Source organism: Stegodyphus dumicola, chromosome 7 (assembly GCF_044657685.1).
Source record: "Stegodyphus dumicola isolate Sdum_Otavi_A_Nest chromosome 7, ASM4465768v1".
NCBI lineage: Eukaryota > Metazoa > Arthropoda > Arachnida > Araneae > Eresidae > Stegodyphus > Stegodyphus dumicola.
In genome coordinates this window covers 51822970-51842918 of record NC_140774.1, presented here as the reverse complement: position 1 = coordinate 51842918, position 19949 = coordinate 51822970, and the positions used below count along the sequence as shown (strand labels likewise).

General features: G+C 32.0%; 1 protein-coding gene across 3 annotated transcripts in view; it reads left to right on the top strand.

Annotated features, from left to right (window-relative positions):
- LOC118195043 (solute carrier family 12 member 4-like) overlaps nucleotides 1-19949 on the top strand; it is a 189459-nt gene that overhangs the window by 91529 nt on the left and 77981 nt on the right. For all 3 annotated transcript variants that reach the window (XR_015042001.1, XM_085820197.1, XM_085820196.1), the window contains exons 9-11: nucleotides 4768-4929; nucleotides 9774-9872; nucleotides 18156-18213. Coding sequence is in view for 2 of the 3 variants with exons in the window: in XM_085820197.1 (XP_085676323.1) it covers nucleotides 4768-4929; nucleotides 9774-9872; nucleotides 18156-18213 (319 nt within the window). In the remaining variant the exon portion in view is untranslated. The remainder of the gene's footprint in view (nucleotides 1-4767; nucleotides 4930-9773; nucleotides 9873-18155; nucleotides 18214-19949) is intronic.

Here is a 19949-nt window from a genome sequence, read left to right as displayed (position 1 = left end):
GATTTGGATACAGTCAAGATTTCAGAAATTAAAAGCAAGTAAATGTTTATTCAGCAGTAAATCCAACTCGATTTTTTTCACTTTTTATGAATGACTTTGGCCACTGTAAGGTCTGATACTCCCTGCTGTTGTAGAACCGTTTAACTTGCTTATAAAACAGCGTATGCTGATGTAGGTATAAAAAAACAAGTCACAGTGAGACAACATTGTGAACCTTAAAGTATAAAAAAGTGAGAAATTTCTTCTTTGTGGGTTTGAAAGATGAGAGGTGATTGGTTGCTTCCATTATACAAAATCAGTTTGTGAAATTCAGCAGTGCTAAATGTAGCATATTCAACTCTGAATGCTGATGTTTTGAAGTAAGAAGCTTCAGAAGTTCTAGCCATTTAGTTCAATTCTATGCTAACTATGCTGTTTGACAAATAGGAGGTTACTAAGAAAATGTGTAGAATCAGCTGGGAACATTCATGAAAAATGTTACTGTGCTTCTGTATTTAATGTCTTCATTTACAGTTGTATAATTTTTGTTTCAATAAGAAAACAGCTGTACATGTGCCATATATTAGCTCAACTATTATCAAGGATTGCTTAGTAAGGTATAAAGTGATATGTAGCTGGGATTTGGAACAATGGCAATATGGTATGTGTAGCTATCTATCAATCACTATCTAGAAATGTAATAGATGTGTGTGGATATGGAGGATGCTAGATGAATGATACTTAATTGATATTGTTCCTCAGGCTAAATTTGGCTCAGGGAACATTATGATATGGTCTATTTTTTTGTGTTTATGCCTCCTGGTTTCCAGGAAGAAAATTTTAAATACAGAGACCTATCTTAAAAGTTTTTCACATTTCAAAGTTTCTCATGCTATGATCACATTTTGATATGAAACCATTCCAGTTTAAGCTTTGTTGGGCTGCAATTCATATATGTAGCTTATACTGATAACAAATGATTTTCATATTTCGATGTTACCTCAGAGTTTCTGCTTAAAACATACAGAATGTCTCTAGGATGGAAATGGGTTGTCATTGTGAGTCAGGCTATAATGCCTAAAATTGCTGACTGAACTAATTACTGTTGTTTCTAAGAATGGGAAGACATTCCAATTGCAAAATTTACTGGGTGGCATTCTTAATAGCATAGCTAGTGTCAGCACATTCAAAGGTGTTTCTGCTCCCTACTAATTCCTATTCTACAACTGGGTATGCATATGCATCATAACTCTATCCTAAAAATGTCTGGATATTTCTGCTCACATACTATGTGTATTATATTTATGTACGATTAAAATTGCAACACCAGGAATGAATGATCTGCCAAATGCCAAAATAACATAAAAGAAAGAAGAGGTTGGAATATGCAAATGATTGGTATTTCAGCGCATTTAGACAACGCAGGAGGGAGAAATAACGTCTGAAGCACTGCATAAAAGAAAAGTTGTATACTGGATTTCTCATTCAGAAAATGCTTTGTAAGGTTGCAGTTTGCTCTGAATATTGTGTTATGCCTCAAATAATAAGAAATGCTTACCAGCAAGTGTCAGAATTTGATAGATGCAGGATCGATGCCTATTGAGAGTGTGAATTATCCTTCCATGATATCACCCATCGCACTGGTCAACATCCAACTACCGTCATGCGAATGTGGAATCAGTGGGTTGCTGAGGGTCATACTGAACTAAATGCAGTATCTCAACGTCCTCCCATGACTAACGCCCGAGAGGAGAGACATATTGTGAGGTCAGCCCTGCAAAACTGTACAACCACATCACGGACCATTAGTCAGGAAAGAGGCATGTTTGCAGCATGCCCAATATTCGCTCATAGAGTGTGTCGACGTTTGCAGCAGCGTGGACTATCATCAAGGCCTGCCCTATCTTCGAGTGTAGGTGGTTGCGCTCTATCTTCGAGGCCTGCTAAACGCCATCTTTCAACAAGATAATGCAAGACCACATGCTGCATGTCGTGTTCTGACCTTCCTTGATGCACTGGGTATTTGATTGCTGCCCTGCCCTGCACAGTCTCCAGATCTGTCACCCACTGAAAAAAAAATCTGGTCATGGGTTTTCGAGAGACTGGCCTACCACCCCTCTCCAGCTAATACGGTCAATGAAGTGTTGTATAGACTTGAAGCAGCATGGAATGAGTTGCCCGTTTCTGTCACCCAAGCCCAGTTCGACTTCATGCCTAACCGGGCATTTTAGCTGCCAGGGCTGGCAGATGTTTCTACTAATTTCACACCCCTGTAAACCCCCAGACTGCTTTCAAATTTGATCATTTTGTCTTCATGCCATACTGTATACGCACAATGAATATCTTTTTTGTAGTTGCTTTCCTTCATGGTGTTGCAATTTTAATGGCCAGCAGTGTATTTTTAAGAATTATAAATTTAATTCTGCCAAAATTAAAAAAGTTAATAAAGTAGGTAGAGTATTTAAAAGTTAAAAGAAGTGTAGTTTTAATTTTAGATATTGTAATACATTGATAGAGTACATCAATGAAAAAGAAAATTTATAGACAAATATTATTATAAAAAACTTTTGTATGCTTTATTCTACTATGTATATACATGATCCAGACAATAGTATAAATTAGTTGCTTTTGAGTATTTGATGCTTAAAATTTTTTTAATGATTGATATTTAAATTAATTTATAAAAATTGACAAATTAGAAATATAGAAAGAAATGTGAATATTTATAATATTAAGTTGTGGTAATGTATAATTAAATTTTCGTTCAAACTTACAACTTTGCTAGTCAAAAAATTAAAACTTAAAAGGAAAATGATTTTGTTTAATCACATTTTATTTTCAAATGGTTAGTCATATATATGTATATATTTGGGGGGAAAGCATAATTTCACCTCAGCCTTTGCTGTAAACATAAAATATTTTGTGGTAGGAATAAAATAATCTCTTTTGTATTAGTTTGTATAATTTTCTATTATTTTGGTCATATTTCTATTGTATTATTTTAGCACTAGCTAAATTTTATATTAATATTCACTATTTTGGATTTAAGCTCATCACTAAATTCAGAATTATGTCTTTAAAAGATAATTTTAAAAACTTATGATTAGAAACAGTGTGGAATTTTCCTACTTAAGACCAAGAAGTCATTTTTAATTCTGACAGAATTATGGTTAAGCTACAGAGAACATCAATTAATATCTGTTATGGTGATACAGGGATTGGATCTAACTGTTGCCAAGTTTGGTGAATTTTGGCTGTTTGTCTCCAAGTTTGGTGAGAAAAATTAGTCACCAAACTTGGAGGTAGGCAGTTAGGAGATATTTCTGAAAATTAGCAAGATAGCCATTTACTCAATGTTAAATAGACTTGTCTCTGCATTCTTACTTTTCTGGCAAGCTTCGCTTCATTAAATTTTCATGTTACATTGTACAAAAGAAATACAACAATTTCACACACTATTGCACTAAATTCATTTATCTATATACAGAATTTGTAACAATATATTATTATAATTATTATTTGACACTCAAAAATCTTTAATCCGGACTCGTCGGGACTTCACCGATTCCGGATTATAGATAATCAGTTTAAATCTGGTAAGATGGCATGCAGAAATTATAAAATTAAATATATGAAATCGTAATTTCTGAAATAAAGAACAATTATGATCTAAAGGGTATCAAAATTTACAAAAAAAATCTTAATATTAAACATTTCTTTCAACGCGCGCATGTGTAAAACATACATTACCCATAGTCAAAATTAGAAAATTGCAACCAGAAAACTATTTGATGTGTATTCGTGATATTTATAATAAATTTGATTTAAATCATATCAGAGTACATCGAGATGAAATACTACATTTAGTAATGAACTATAAGCCGAATAAAATAAAAACATCTGCCCTGAAGATAAGGATAGTGCTGACAGATCAACTTCCAGTTCATTGCGCGCCGCGATGTTCCCCCCCCACACACACACACAGAGCAGTGTGAAATTGATAAACAGATTTCGGAATGGTTAGAGAAACAAAGGATACGCCTTTATCCATTTTTTGCAACAATTCCACTTTTTGTTTGATGGACATCGAAACATGCTTTCACTTTGTAGATCCTTTGGCAGTATCCAGCATCGAAATTCTATTTGACATAATCGAAAGTTCAAGTTTACTTTTATAAAATTGCTCTAACAGTCTGCAAAAAATAATAAGCCGGATCCAATTCGAAGATTAAGGAACAACGCAATCTGCAACATTAACTGAAATAGATAATTAGATAATTTTAGCTTAGCTTATACCGTCCGTTATACATTAAACGCGCATGCGTAAACATATTATGCACATGCATACATGCATATGCGCATACGTAAAGGTATTACATGCATGTGTAAACGCATATGCACATGCATGAACGCATTATGCGTTGACGCATGCACAGGAAGTTTGTAGCTTTGAGGTCCGGATTAACGACTTTTGACTGTAATGGACATAATAAAAACTTATTCTAGTAGGTGTAATAAAATAATTAATAATGCAAATAAAAAGGAAGTTGTAATTAAATAGAAAAAGATATTGTGACTGCATAGTACTTAGGTAGATTTTTAGTGTTTTAAAAATAAGACATAAAGCTGAAAAAGCTGTATGGCATTGATATCTTGTTAGAAAATATAATCCATACTCAAAATGATAACCAATAGTTTTGAAAAATCTTTAAAAAAATTAATACGGTCTACAATAACTGCTTGATAAAAGTTTAGATTTATCATACTCTTGTACTTTTTATGTTACAGCAAATATTCCAAGTCGTTTTCGTCAGAAAGGTGATTATGTATCCGAAAGTGTTAATCGTGAGGATGCCAATTCATATGGTCAAAAAACATACAACCAAATTTTAGTAGACATCACCACATCATTTACTTTATTGCTTGCTATATTTTTTCCGTCATGCACTGGTAAGTTTGCTTTTTCAAAGATTATGTAAATGTGTACTTGAATATGTGTAAAATTTTTCCACATAATTGATATTTGGTTATTAACATCTTAATATTTGATTATTGATATATGTGACAGTTTCTGCAATTTGTCCTCATTTCCAGGACTTTTTTCTGCTTAATATTTGTGATCCTGTTTTTTGAAACTGTAAATTATTTATCATTCTTACTTTTTAATGAATAAAAATTTAATTATAATTTAGTAAAAACATATTGAATCTATTGTGAAAGTTTAAAATTAGCTTTTCAAAGGTACATGAATAATGAAAATTACATTTCTGGATTACTTATAAAAAATTATAGTTTTCAAAAATATATTAAACTGTTAGTTTAATATTAGTTTGGCTCAGAACTTTGGCAGTGTTTATATCTTGATCTATGGACTTCATCAATGAATTAAAAATTTTGTTAGCCCAGAAAGGCTATTAGTTTAAAAACGTCATTTTGTATCAAATCACTAAAAGCATTCAGTCGCTTTTCAAATTGTTGCAACCAAATATTATCGCCCTATATTGTATTTAAGGAAATTAATAATGAAGAATCAGCACGAGTGTATGTTTCTCGCATCGTGAAAAAACAGTGGTAACCTAGAGCCATTAAATGTTAAATAACATAGTCCTCCACCTGAATATAGGCATCTGGAAGCTGGAATTTTGAATTTGTTTTATTCCCTGTGTCATATTTTGTAAACCTTTAATGAATTTTTTTATTAGAAAACTCAACAATTTCAGCCTGAGCAGGGGCAACACTGTATGGAATAAAACATTTTTATTTCCAGTGCATGAGGCTATCTGTTGGAAATGTTAAAGCTATGCTGATTTTAAATATTTGTAGCCCAAATGCTCTCGAAACATGTATGTATGTGTAAATGAAAAAAAAAAAAAAAAGCCCCTTTTGGGCTTAATATAAAATCTGAAATTTTCAGATTTTTTTTCCTTCTGTTAGAGTGGTCCTTTGTTGTGAAAATAATATGCTTTTATCTTAATAGGGTGTTGGACAAGTCGAGATTCAATATAATGATGGTTTAGTTTGTTTAATTATGGAAAATCTTTGCAAGGGCTATCTGCTTAGGAGGGATGCCTTTGTGAATGACTTTCCAAGGGAAACTGTCTTGTAGACACACTAAACATTGGGAAAATAACAAAAATACCCTTGCAGTCAGCTTGTTCGCTGGGACTCGGAACTCTGGACTGAACGACCAGTTTGGCAACTTTACCACTCGGGCACTGTTGGGGTCCTGAATATAACGAATAAATGTCCAAAGTATATAGTGTAATAGTAGGTATATAAAACATTCTAAATCCTCTATCTGTTTGGTAAATTTTTTAAGAGCTAACATGAATGACAAACAAAAAGCGTTTTGCTGGGGAGAGACGTATTTCTCTGTGAATCGTTTCTCATTTGAACTTGATGGCTAAATACCTTATACGTCATTTACTGGCATATCAAGACCTTGTTGCTTATTAACTAAATTTTACTTATTTCACTGGTTATGCCCCACCAATAGGCAAGTGGTTAAAATGCTAAATACTGGTAGTTTGAACTGGCTTGGGTTTGATCCCAGACGAACAGTTGCATGGCTGCATAGTTGGTTTTCCCCTTGTGTAATGACAGTATGAACCAGTTCCCTTAGAAACTCCTTTATGAAGCACACCTCCTCTTACACAAATAGCCCTCGTGGCTTTATGATATTCAAATACCCTAACCTCTCCACTAGTGACAGTTATTCCATAGTGAACAAACACTCCCCTAGATTGAATTGCCAAAATTTAGTTTTCACAGCTTGTATGTTTCAATAGATTAATAAGTAGTGATATTCAAAGCATATGCATGTAGAATGAAAACTAAGCAGAAGTGAAAAGTTTTATCATTAGTAAAACTAAATTTTTTTAAGCCTGATATAGGTGTAATTCTTTGATAAATTCTATAATTTATATTATCTTTGACATTTTCCCTCTGGATTTATTAAAATTGTGAATAAATATGATTTTTTCATTTATATATATATATATAACATGCAAAAATACTAGGTATAATTATCTTTTTTAAAAAAATTGTTTTATAATTATATATATTGTTGCGTTTTTCTTCTGACACCAGTTGTTACGTTATTTTCTTCCTTCACGTTCGTACAGGGTTCGGGAGGATTTGGAGTGAATAATGACAATACTACTTGATGAAGTATCAAAAAAAGCATTTTATTGGCCAGTATTGTCAAGACAGCTCCAAAACACGTTTTTACAGTCGTCGATGAACTACTATAAACACGCTGACATGATCAGCGACACAGCCTCCAGGTTATCAGGCTATCACGGTGGAGATAGCTTCATGGCAAAGCACTAGAGTACAGCTCCCGACTCTGCTTGATCATTCTGGGAACTCCACGTACTCTCAAGACTCTCCACGCTACAATTCGCGATGCACTCGACGACACACAGAGTACAGCTCCCGACTCTTCGGTTAATTCGTTCCCGGAGCTCAACACGCTCTCTTGACAATGCACTAACCGTGATACACTACGAGACTCTTTCAGTGCACTCAACGACCTACTCGGCACTCGCTGCCCAACTATCAACTCGATCGACTCCGCAGGGATTAACTAGCTAGATGAGACACCAACTCGATACTATTTATCTTGTATTCTCAGTGACTGCGGACCAGCAGGGTTTATAGTGGTTGCCAAAATTGTGGACACTTTTGGAAATTTTTATGTTTTTGAACTTTGTTTGCTTATAGAAAATGTTGCATTTTGCAAAATGCAAACTTGTATATATCATTTTAAAGCGAATTTATTACTGAATTCAATACAAAACACAGAATTCAATTATTTGCAATACAAAAAAATTTGTACTTTAATTAATTTAATTAAAGTATATGTACTTTAATATAAATAAAAAACACAGTTATGAAGTGGTTTGTAATGTGTAGCTTTACTGGCCAATCACTGTTCTTGTTCTGAGAACCAATCAAATGTTAGTAACTGCCAGTAGAAGCTGATATCATGTTTACACTTGAAACAATTCATTATTTTGCTTTGTTCTGTAGAAGGAGGACCTGTTTCTTATACACTGCAATTACAAGTAGGAATTTTTGTAAAATTTTTAATATTTAGTCAAGAAGCAATGACATCAAATAAAAGAGTAGATTGGACATCTAGAAAGAGATGTAATATTATTGTGTTACGAGAAAGTGGTTTTACCTATGCTGAAATTGCAAGACAGGTGGGTGGTTCAGTGACTACATCTGGAGTCCGAAAGTTTTGTTTATGATATCACTAGACAAATTCAATAAAAAACAAAGAAAGAAAAGGCCGAAAAAGGTGCACCACATCTATTGATGACAGAATAATAAAAAGACTATGTCACCAAGATAGAAAAATGTCATCAGCGGCAATCCGAAGTGATCTGAATGATGCTAGTGTTTCTGTCAGTTCAAGAACAATCGGGAGAAGATTAACAGATGTTAGACTGAGAGGTAGAATTCCACGAAAAAAGCCTTATCTTAATTTTCAGCAACGAAAAAAAAGACTACAGTGGGCAAAGGAACACATTAATTGGACAGATGATCAGTGGTCACAAGTTATATGGAGTGATGAAACTAAGATATCGTTATTCGGTAGTGATGGGCGAAAATATGTAAGACATAGAATAGGAGAAGAGCTACATCCTGACTGCATTCAAGCAACTGTGAAGAACCCAGTTAGTGTTATGATTTGGTCATGCATGTCAGCAGATGGCATTGGTCGCCTTCATGTCATCGATGGGACACTGAATGCCAGAAAATACATTGACACTATTCTAGAACCAAAACTTCTACCTTCCATCAGAGATCTCTTTCCCAACAATGCTTCGTTTATTTTTCAGCAGGATTCTGCTCCTTGCCACATGGCCAAAATTTCAAAAGAGTGGTTTCGTACAAAGAGCATTAAATTGTTGTCATGGCCAGGAAACAGTCCTGACCTCAATCCCATCGAAAATTTGTGGCACCATTTGAAAACTCTTGTCCGAATGAGGCACCCATCCAATAAAAGGGAACTAATTGAGGCTGTAATTGTTTCCTGGCATCATGTAATAATGAAAAAAGAGCTTAAAACTCTTGTCAGCTCAATGAAACATCGATGTGAAGCTGTAATCAAAAATAAAGGGTACCCTACTGAGTACTGATAACTCACTGCAATCATCACTATCTAATGTATATCGATAACTATTATCGTTTAACATTTTTTGTATTTCAAATAATTGAATTTTGTGTTTTGTATTGAATTCAGTAATAAATTCTCTTTAAAATGATATATACAAGTTTGCATTTTGTGAAACGTAACGTTTTCTATAAGCATACAAAGTTCAAAAACATAAAAATTTCCAAAAGTGTCCACAATTTTGGCCACCACTGTATATAGTTTTCGGCTTGTGTTCGAGAACATTCTAGGCTAAACCGGTAAGAATTTGTTCCAGAAGATTCTCTATCCGTCCATGACATATCAACAATTTTGTCACCAAATGTGTGATTTCTCATCAAATGTGCCAACCCTACCTTCCATTTCCATTTTATGGCAACCCTAAAAACTTTGCGGGGGCAGCTATCTTACCGCGCTTGTACATTTTGTAGCAATATAATATATATAATTTATTACCTTCATTGTTCTGCTTATTCTGTAGTGGTAGCAATCTGTAAAATCTTATTTTGTTTTTCTTTTGCCAATAGCAACTTGTGAATATGCCATGGGGATCTCTATCCAATAAAATTCATTGTAATACCATTTTTTATTCTTTGAATTTAAAACATATCACATTTTCTTATTTTAGGAATTTTAGCAGGCTCCAACAGATCTGGTGATTTGGCTGATGCACAGAAATCCATTCCTGCAGGCACATTAGCTGCTCAGCTTACAACTTCCATAATATGTATCCTCTTTTGTATTGACATTATACAGTACAAAGTCTTTAATCCGGACTCATCGGGACTTTGGCAATTCCGGATTAGGGGTTTTTCTGGATTATAGATCATCAATTTAAATCTGGTAAGATGGCATGCAGAAATTATAAAATTAAAAATATGAAACCGTAATTTATGAAATAAAGAGCAGTTTTAATCTAAAGGGTATCAGAATTTACCAAAAAAAAAAAAGCTTAATATTTATTTGTTTACTTTATTAAACATTTCCTTCGATGTAAGTTAAGTTGCTTCGTTTTATGTGCATCAAACAAACTTTTACACACTTAACTTTCTCTTTAAACAAACTTAACTTTCTCTTTAATTCTATAAACAGACATAATTTCTTGTTCAGTTACAAAGTTCCGCTGTTTAAGTCCTGTAATTGTTGTGCAGAGAAGACCGACTAACTTGTCAAATGAAATTTTTTCGTTTTCACTAACCTCTCTGTCACTTTCTTCATGCTTTTATCCATTTTTTGCAACAATTCCACTTTTTGTTTGATGGACATTGAAACATGGTTTCGCTTTGTGGATCCTTTGGCAGCTCCAGAATCGGAAACTCGTTTTTACATAATCAAAATTTCAAGCGTACTTTTTATAAAATTGCTCTAACAGTCTGCAAAAAATAATAAACTAGATCCAATTAGAAGATTAAGGAACAATGCAATCTGCAACATTAACTGAAATAGATATTTAGCCTAGCCTTTATACCGTCCGTTATACATTAAATGCGCATGCGTAAACGTATTATGCGCATGCATAAACGCATATGTGCATGTGTAAATGCTACGCAAGCTCAGAAAGTTTGTAGCTTTGAGTTCCGGATTAAAGACTTTGTAATGTATTACTGTTTTTTATTGAAAATAATTTTTACTTTTATTCATGTTCTACCTGTATTAGTTGCTACTTTGGTTGAATGTGTAGTTTTGCTTGTTTCAGCTAACTGATTTATAAATTTGTAAATTCAAATAAATAACTTCTGATACTTTGTTTCAATGTGGGAAAAGATTTTTTTATTAAGTGTAGATTAATTTATTTTGTATTATTGTAAAAAAAAAAGAGGAACTACAGTAGAAGTCCAGAAATCCGAGGTTGTGCGGATTTTAGGATTTTGCGGATTTCAGGACAGAAAAGATAGTATTCAGACTAAAACTGCAAAATAAATAAGGCGTATTAGATACATTTAATTAAATTATTATATACATTAATACAATAATTAATTATATGCATTAAATTATTATTACATATATAAACTGATTATATTATATTGTTCATTTACATTAGGCTCCTCTATTTTTAAATCAGCATGACTCTGCTTCCCCCTTTTCTCTCAGGAGTCCTGAAATTAGGTACCCCATCCGCTGCCGGAACTACGCGTACAACACAGCATCAAGGTTTGCCGATTTCACCTCATGTAAAGATTTCCGGTTTTGGATTCAGGTGTTAGAATCACTGTTGCTGTAAAATTTCAACAACTTTTCTTTATTGTTTCGTATATCATGCACAGTCCATGTGGCAATTCCATATGATTCTGCTATAAACTGAGCAGTAGCACCTACCTCCATCTTTAGCAGAATTTTCACTTTTTTCATTACCATCAATGCTCTGTGTGTACGTTTTTCAACATTGCAAGTAGTAAAATCACGAGCGCGTTTCTTATCTGTCATTGTATTAAAAAGCGCTGAAATTTAAAATATTCTTAATTTATCCACAAAATAATCCGAGTTAAAAAAAAAAAAAAAACGACATCACTAAACAATCTCGTGAAATAACAAAGCTCAGAAAGTACAACAACGTGAAGTGTGAACTTGAAAGAATTGAGTTTATCATCTGCTTTTTTACCTCGATGCAGATTGGAGGGGAAAAAACTATTATCATGATGTCAGTAATTTGGTATTTCCATTATGACTCATTATTATTCAGTAATTATGACATCATTATCCAGTAAGTATTACTCTTCGATATTTCGTACTCCATGTTGCGGTTTCCGGAACCTATAAATTTATATAAATGTTTATGTTTATATATATAAATGTTTATGTTTATATATATAAATGTTTATATTTTGAGAGGCAATGCGGATTTCCGGTATTTGACTGTATGTACCATTCCGTAACATTTAGTAATAAATACTGGATTACAATAATATGATAGTTATATGTTTAAAACTTTAAGGAATTTTTATGTGCAAAGTATCTCAAAAGTTTATTAGTAGGTATTTAAAATAACTTTCACAAAAAGTTTAAATTTCTTGCACACAAAATTTCACACCTTATGTAATTAATATACACCATGCCCACAAAAGTCCTTACCCAGCCTTTATTTTCTTAACCACTTAATGTAGATATATGCTTCCAATTTCAAAAATGTTTCAAATGCTGCAAATATGCATGTTTTGCCATTTTTATGTTTAAAAAAATTTAAATTGTGAAATCTAACTTTTGATGTGTGTTCTTGGTCCCTATATTTATATTTAGGAAACTTCTATACTCATCATAAGAACAAAAATGCAATAATTAGCAAAGATATTTAACAGCTAAAGATCCTACTCAGGGATCGTACACAAATTGAACAAAATATTTTCATTTGTATGTAACTAATATAAAAAGCCTGAAATATTTTCATCTGTATGTAAGTAAAAATAAAATATCAATTCAGAAAAAAAAAAATCTAATTAAGTGAGAAATACTTCTATGCAAATTGTCATGAAAAGTAAGCAATCTTATTTACAGACTTATAAATTTGTGTATTAAGGCTGGGTAAGGACTTCTGTGGATATGATATGTATATAGTATATATATAAGTTATTTTACTATGCACATAATTTTTGGTGCAATAGAAATCTAAATACTTTTGAGTACTGACTTAAAATACTTACTAAATTTTTTTCTAATAATTTATAGTTTTAATTAAATTTCTTTTTCTTGGAGATAATATATGTAAAATCTTTTCTGAAAATAAATTATTTATATATATGTATATAAACAGTAAAATCCCAACTTTCTGCCATTCAAGTAATCAGAATATTTTTTCTGCCAAAACATTTCATAAATGAGAGACCTGTAACAGCATTATAATGCTCATTGTATTCACTATGAATGTGAATACAATGTCACCAAATAATATGATTTAGCACCGATAATGGAGGAGTATGATATCACAACACAATGATGTTTGTTTTGGTTTAACATAAATTTGTTTATTCTTGATAAGTTGGTTTAATTTTTGTAAATATCGATTGACTTCTCTTCTTTCTTCGCATTTTGAAAAAAAAAAAAAAAATATATTAATACTTGGGATAGCATGAAGTGAAGTGTTTTCAAAGGTACAGAATCCGGATATCAAACAAAGCCACAATATGCAACTTTGAAAATGCATAAACCTTGGCAGTGTAATGTGAAAAATTATAAAAAGCAATTTAAGGTTTTTATATTACTATATCTATAATTTGTATTTCTTTATTATCTATCTAAATAAAGAGCCAACTGTTTGTTTAAACTTCTCCTAAAATGATTGCTGACATCTGCACTAACGTCCATGTTCGATGGAATTTCATAATCAGTTCAGATGTTTTACTTTCATATTTAAGGTCTGCAAAGTATGTTGATTCTAATGACTGAAGAACTTCCCCCCCCCAAAAAAAAAATCTCATATTATTTTAAATGTATGCTCTTAATATTCAAATCAGTATCAAATACAGTGATTGTTTTTATATTTTAGAGCAGGAACATTTTTCATTCATTTAGCTTTTCTAGTGTAATTCCACCTTTTAATGCTTTCAATTATCCATAATTCAGCATTTTCTGAGCTTTTATTGTACCTGTATATGAACAGGATGTGTTCATCACATTCTGTAATGTCTTCATGCTTGAAATCATTAAGCTTCTCTGTAATCCAAAATATTATTTAGAGAAGGAGCGGATATCAAATTGCCCAGGCAGCAAATAGTCAGTCTGATTTTAAGCTGAATATTCTGTTGTTTGGCTACCAGAAGTTAAATTTATTTTAGTCAAATTCTGTGTAAAATAAAGTTAAAATTAAAAAACAGTATTTATTGCAATATACTGAATTCACCAAATGGCACTGAATATAAATAACTGTTAAATAGGAAAATGTAGAATATACTGAAAAAAGGAGATTCAGGAGAAATTGTTTTAATTGTGTATAATTGATAATTATATATTGATGTGTTGTGAAAAATGCTTTGAATTTTTAAATGTATTAACAGATTTGAACCTAGCAGAACTCATCAGAAAATTCTGAATTATTATAGGTAATAAAACTGAGTTGTCCAGTGACTTTTTGTTTAAAATGTTTATATTTTAATAGTATGCAAATATTAAAATTCATCAGCAAGGCATTCAATTTTATTGAATGTCTCTATATCTTATATTTATATGTATCTTAATGAGATACCAGTGAAGTAACATTCTGAATTTTATTACTAAATTTGTATTCAGAATCAATCTCACAAGTGAAACAATTTAAAAGAATTATTCGATATAAGATCTACAAAAGATATGCTGAAAGAAAATGTCAACAAACTTAACTGAGTGATTGAATTGAATGAGCACTTTTCAAAGGCAACCACAAAGAACCCTTCTGTAGTTTCCCCTTTTGTAAGTGACTAGTATTTCTGATAAATTAATACAGGCACTAAGTATCATTGCTGTAAGATGGCCATCATTGCAACAGTATGAAATCAGCTTATACTGTTGGTGGTCTTTTTGGAGAATATTCACGGTATTTTGAATGAAGATTTAAAAATATGTTTTTTGATAAGGATCAGGGTCACCGTGAAGAGGCTAAAAATATTTTACCCGTATGAATGAAGAAAAGTTCCTAGTCATAATTTTCTCAAAAAAAAGGGGAGGAGTCTTCATGAACAAACAGGATTAGTCTCAAAATAAGGAAAATTCTGACCATGTTAATAAGATCCATATATCTTTGATGTTGTTTGTTAAAGTAGCCTGCATTTCAAATACGGGATGTGCAATTAAGTAAATATTTTTTAAGCCAGTTACAGAAAGAGAAACATCATGTGGTTGAAAATTAATACAGCTAATTAACTGAATGTATTGAAAATAGCTGAGTCATAGTGAAGAAAATGTCTTTCTTCACGAGGCAATAGAACGTATAGTGTGAGGCTATTTCCTAAAATAGATATCCACAATGCTTGGGACCAGAGGTTGTGCAGATTTCAGAACAAAAAACATAAATCATAATATTTAGACCAAAAGTGCAAAATAAATAAGAACATATAACAATAAAGAACATTTAAAAATGTTAAGGATATACACAAAGGCATATGAAAGAAAAGAATAAAGCATAAAATATTTTTTCTTTTCTCTCTCCCCATCTCTTTTTCCCACTACATGTTTCGACAAACATTTTTCTGATAGAGGTTTGTTTTAAAACTTTAGGGTGCTGCAGAGTAAGTTTGTTTATATATATATAAATTATCACAATCTCTTGCTTTATGATGCAGTTGTGTCACAGATTATGATATAGCTCTGTTCTAAAAATTTTAGGTATTTTTCACCATGCTCCAAACCTTCATTAAAAGATATTTTCTTACTCCTGTCAAGAATTTACTATCTTTATCTGTGTTGGAATTGTTTTCTTGCTGAGTCAAATTCAAACCAGAGCCAATAATTTCGTCATCAGTCATTTGACATGCCAGTGTTGGCTCATTTGGACACATTATCCATTCAACAGTTTTTTCTTCTTGCAAAGCCGCCTCATTTGTTTGCGTACCAAAGCAATTCTCTTTCTTTAACCTTTGCTGTGCTGACCCTAAAACCAGAAAGTTCACCGTCGTTGCTCTCAGCTTCAGTAAATAACAGCGAAAATGGCCATACATTATGCCAGACATTTGTTAATGTTGTTTGGAAAACATAACTCCACGATTCTGTTGAGAAATAGATGCAATCCTTGATGGTGAAATTTTTCATGAAAGTGAAACAGAATGGTCTCTTGAAAGAATTTTTTTTTAGAAACCCCAGTTTTAATGATATTTAATACTGTGTATTATAGTCCACTGGTATTATGGCTTCCTGGTCCATTATTTCGATCAATGATGTATTTGGGGGCAAAAAAGGACAGTGACATGATCATATGTTAAAATGGTTGCATCTGGATGAGTTGTCTAACAATAGTAAAATCTTGCAGTGTGGTGGTAACACTACAATGTTAAAATGCATCCTAGGCTTTTTAACAAAATGTTCCATGAACCATTCAGTCATAAGTTTTTTCATGAACCAGAAATTTTTATTATTCTTGTAAATCATTTGTAAAGATTTTTTTCCCTTCAGAGCTTTGGGATTGGTGCTTTTACCCACTACCATAGGTTTGCATTTGTAAGTTTGTGCTGCATACTAAAATAGTAATCCTTTCTTTAGCTACTTTCACCCGTGATGGTGCTCTTTCTTCACTTGTCACAAATGTCTTCGGCAAAAATTGCCAATAAAGTCCAAGCTCATCCTTATTAAAAAATTCTGTTTTGGGCTAAGATTTTCTTCTACCACCAGCACACAAAATTCATTAATAAATTTCTTTGCACCATCTTTATCTGCTGAAGTTTTTCCAACATGCTTTCAGATAATGTATAGCATGTCTGCTTAAATCTGTTCAGCCAATTGCTGCTGAAATGACATATGCCCTCTATTTTTAAACCAGCATGAATCCGTTTTCCCTTTTCTCTCAGGAACACACCTGAGAATAGTACCCCATCATTCCACTGCTGCCAGAACTACTCATACAAGACAGCATTACTGCTGATTTCGTCTTGTGCAACGATTTCCGGTTTTGGATTTTGCTGTTAAAATCACTGTTGCATTGAATTTTCATCAGATTTTTTAGAAATTTCAGCACATTTTTCCATATGTCATATGCGGTTCATGTCACAATTCTATACGATTCTGCTATAAACCGAGGAGTAGCAGCTCCCTTCATCTTTCAAAAATTTCCACCTCTTGCATTACCATCATTGCAATGTGTTTACATTTATACTTTTCACCACTGCAAGCAGTAAAATCATGAACATGTTTCTTACCTGCCATTGTATTAAAAATATTTTGTATTTTATCATTATTTTGTATATTGCAAAAAATCCCGATAAAACAACAAAACGGTAGTACTAAGCAATCTCGGGAAATAACAAAGCCTGCATTTCAAATATGGTTGTAATTCAACCATGCGAGTCACAAACTTGAAATGAATGTTTAATGAAGTCATCTGCTTCTGTATCTCGATTAAAGGTGGTAAAACAAAAAATTGGACTGAAAAAAAACTTTTACCAGGACTTCAACGATTTGATAACTATTTCTCTTTTCTTTGGTATTTTGTTATCCATATTATGGTTTCCTGATTCTATAAACTGAATGTTTACATTTTGAGAGGTTGTATGCATTTCAAGTGTGCTGATTTTTGGTATCTGACAGAAGTCCAACACAATTTTGCCTAAAAGTTCTGAATAATTATCCTTAAATTACTTCATACTTTTACCAGTTCTGGAAATGACAAAAATATGTAAACCCCTCTATAAGGAAGGTTTGAAATGTTTTGCTTCTTTCTAAAATTTACAAATTTGGTTTAAAAAGGAATTTTCCCCCTTCTAAATAATAAAAAAATTTGATATTTTAAATCAATGAAATTTTAATAAAAGCCTTAACGTATTAAAAAGGTGATTAAAAGAACAACATTTTTGCCAAGTAATCATAGTATTTGGTTGTCATTAAAATGGTCAGCATTTAGATGGGGTATGCTTAGTGGTAGATATTTGCTGGATATCCCTTGCATCTCAGTTGCCATCTGATTGATTTAGAATTTCCAATGTTTTTGAAAAGCGTTGAGTTCTTCAAGCCACTTAAATTTAGTTTTTGTGTACAATAAATAAGTTTTTTATCTTTTCATATAAGAATGAATATACAAAATATTATGAGCTTGAGAGGTTTTGCATTTTGTTATATTTGTTGGAGTAATTGATTTCTTTTGCATGCCACAAGATAAAATATTTGTCAGAAGATTTAGTGCTGATTTTAAACATTATTATTATTATTGGAATTTGTAGCTTTATTAATAAATTCTGAGGTAGCAAATAATCTTTTAGTGTCTTAAAACTTAAATTGTAAAGATATTTTTTCATTATACTGCAGACAAATTTTATGTATGTGTGTGGGTTATATATAATGAATTCCTATAACTGAGTCCTTTTTGCTGTTACTTGTATTTATTTTAACTTAATTTATGTAGATTTGTCAGGTGTTTTGTTATTTGGAGCAACTTTTAACAATCTTTTCATGCGAGATAAGTAAGTGGTATTGACTTTTTTGCATGTTTAATACTGAAGATGCTATTTAAAAATTTGTGAAATTTCTTCAGAATTTTTATTAACTTGTATTATGCTTTATTTTCCGTTGTCATCTGCAAATAAGTGTACTGAAATGGAACCATAAATCCGAGTGTCATTTGAATGAAAAGCCTTTTCAAAGCTATTTTATGTTACTGTGTTCCATACCTCCCACAACTCTTTATAGACTTCATTTATGAAATTAAATAATTTTTCTGCACTTTTGATTTAAAGAAGAGGAAGAAGCTTCATTGAAATAAAGCTAGTAAAATAAATGAAGTAAAAGGCAACTTCCATGTTTCTGAAACCAAAATCTCCTGCTTGGCAAACATATAGGTGGCACAGACTTATCACAATCTTTCTAATGCTTAATTCATCTGATAAAATTACTGATGTGGGATTTAAGACTATCCTGCAAACTTATAGAACATGAATTGCTTTTCAAGAAATTTAAACATTTTGGAAATCAAGAATGCTCATCACTTTAGAAGGATATTAAACCATTTTGAAAAACTGTTTTCAAAGTTATGAGTGGGTTAGTATTTGAATTATGGACTATGTCATTTTCACTAAAAGCTTACTGAAACATTCTGCGAGTTTTTGCATCTCTAAATTCAAAGAAAATTTAATGCACTGATACTGTTTTATCATACCATGCATTTTCACTACCTTCTTTTTCATTATTCATTTTCAATATAGGGTGTAATTCATGCCAGTTAAATAGTCTGAGTACATGGAGTTTTCATGGTTTTATCATGTAACATAAGTATAAGCATGTTTCTTACAGAAAATCTGTTATAAAAATTTATTTCTCTGAGGCAATAGCCCTGTCATGTTTTGCAATTATTCATGATTAATCTAGCCTAATCCTAAACTGTATTAAATAATCTTAATTTTCCTTTATTATTTAACTCATGTATACTGAACGAAACAGGAGAGGATAGTTTTATGTCTCCCATTTTAATAGGCTGATAGACAAAATTTAGCTTGCATTCTTCATATTTTGAAAATGTGACTTGGAGTTTTCTAGTGCAAAGTCCAGGATTTGAAATCGGGACATGAGTAATTCGAGATTTCGAAAATTTCCGGATTTTAAATCATTAGTTTTAATCTAGTGAGATGGCATGTAGAATTTATAAAATTTAAAGTATGCAGTGGTTGGTTGTGAAATAATGAAGCATTTATGGCTTTGAAGGAATGAATATTTATAAAAAAGCTCAGTGCTATATTTTATTTCATTTAGCATTTCTTTCAACACGAGTTGTTTTAAGCAGTTTTGTTTTATGTGTTAATGCTTTCTCTTTAATTATGAGACATAACTTCTTGCTCAATTAACTTTCTTCACTATCAGTGACAATATTTTCTGGATAAAAAACCATACTGCAGATTTCACTGTCCACTAATTGATTATTGATTGAGGCATTGTCTTGAAGACTTCTGGCTTCTTAGCCTCATTTGCATTTTTTCCTATTTCTTCACACATTCCATTGGTTGGAAAATTTTGCTGTTCTTGCTTCTCTTTTTGCATCTTTTCTGTCAAAGAAACTTGTCACTTTTTCGTGCTTGGCATACTTCCTTAGTGCAGTACATTACCTAATCTGATTTAGCTTCTTTTCTGACAAAATTAGGTTTTTCATACACATACCTTTTTAGGGGGGGGGAGAGGGAATTGATTTTTTAAGATTTGGGATTTGCCA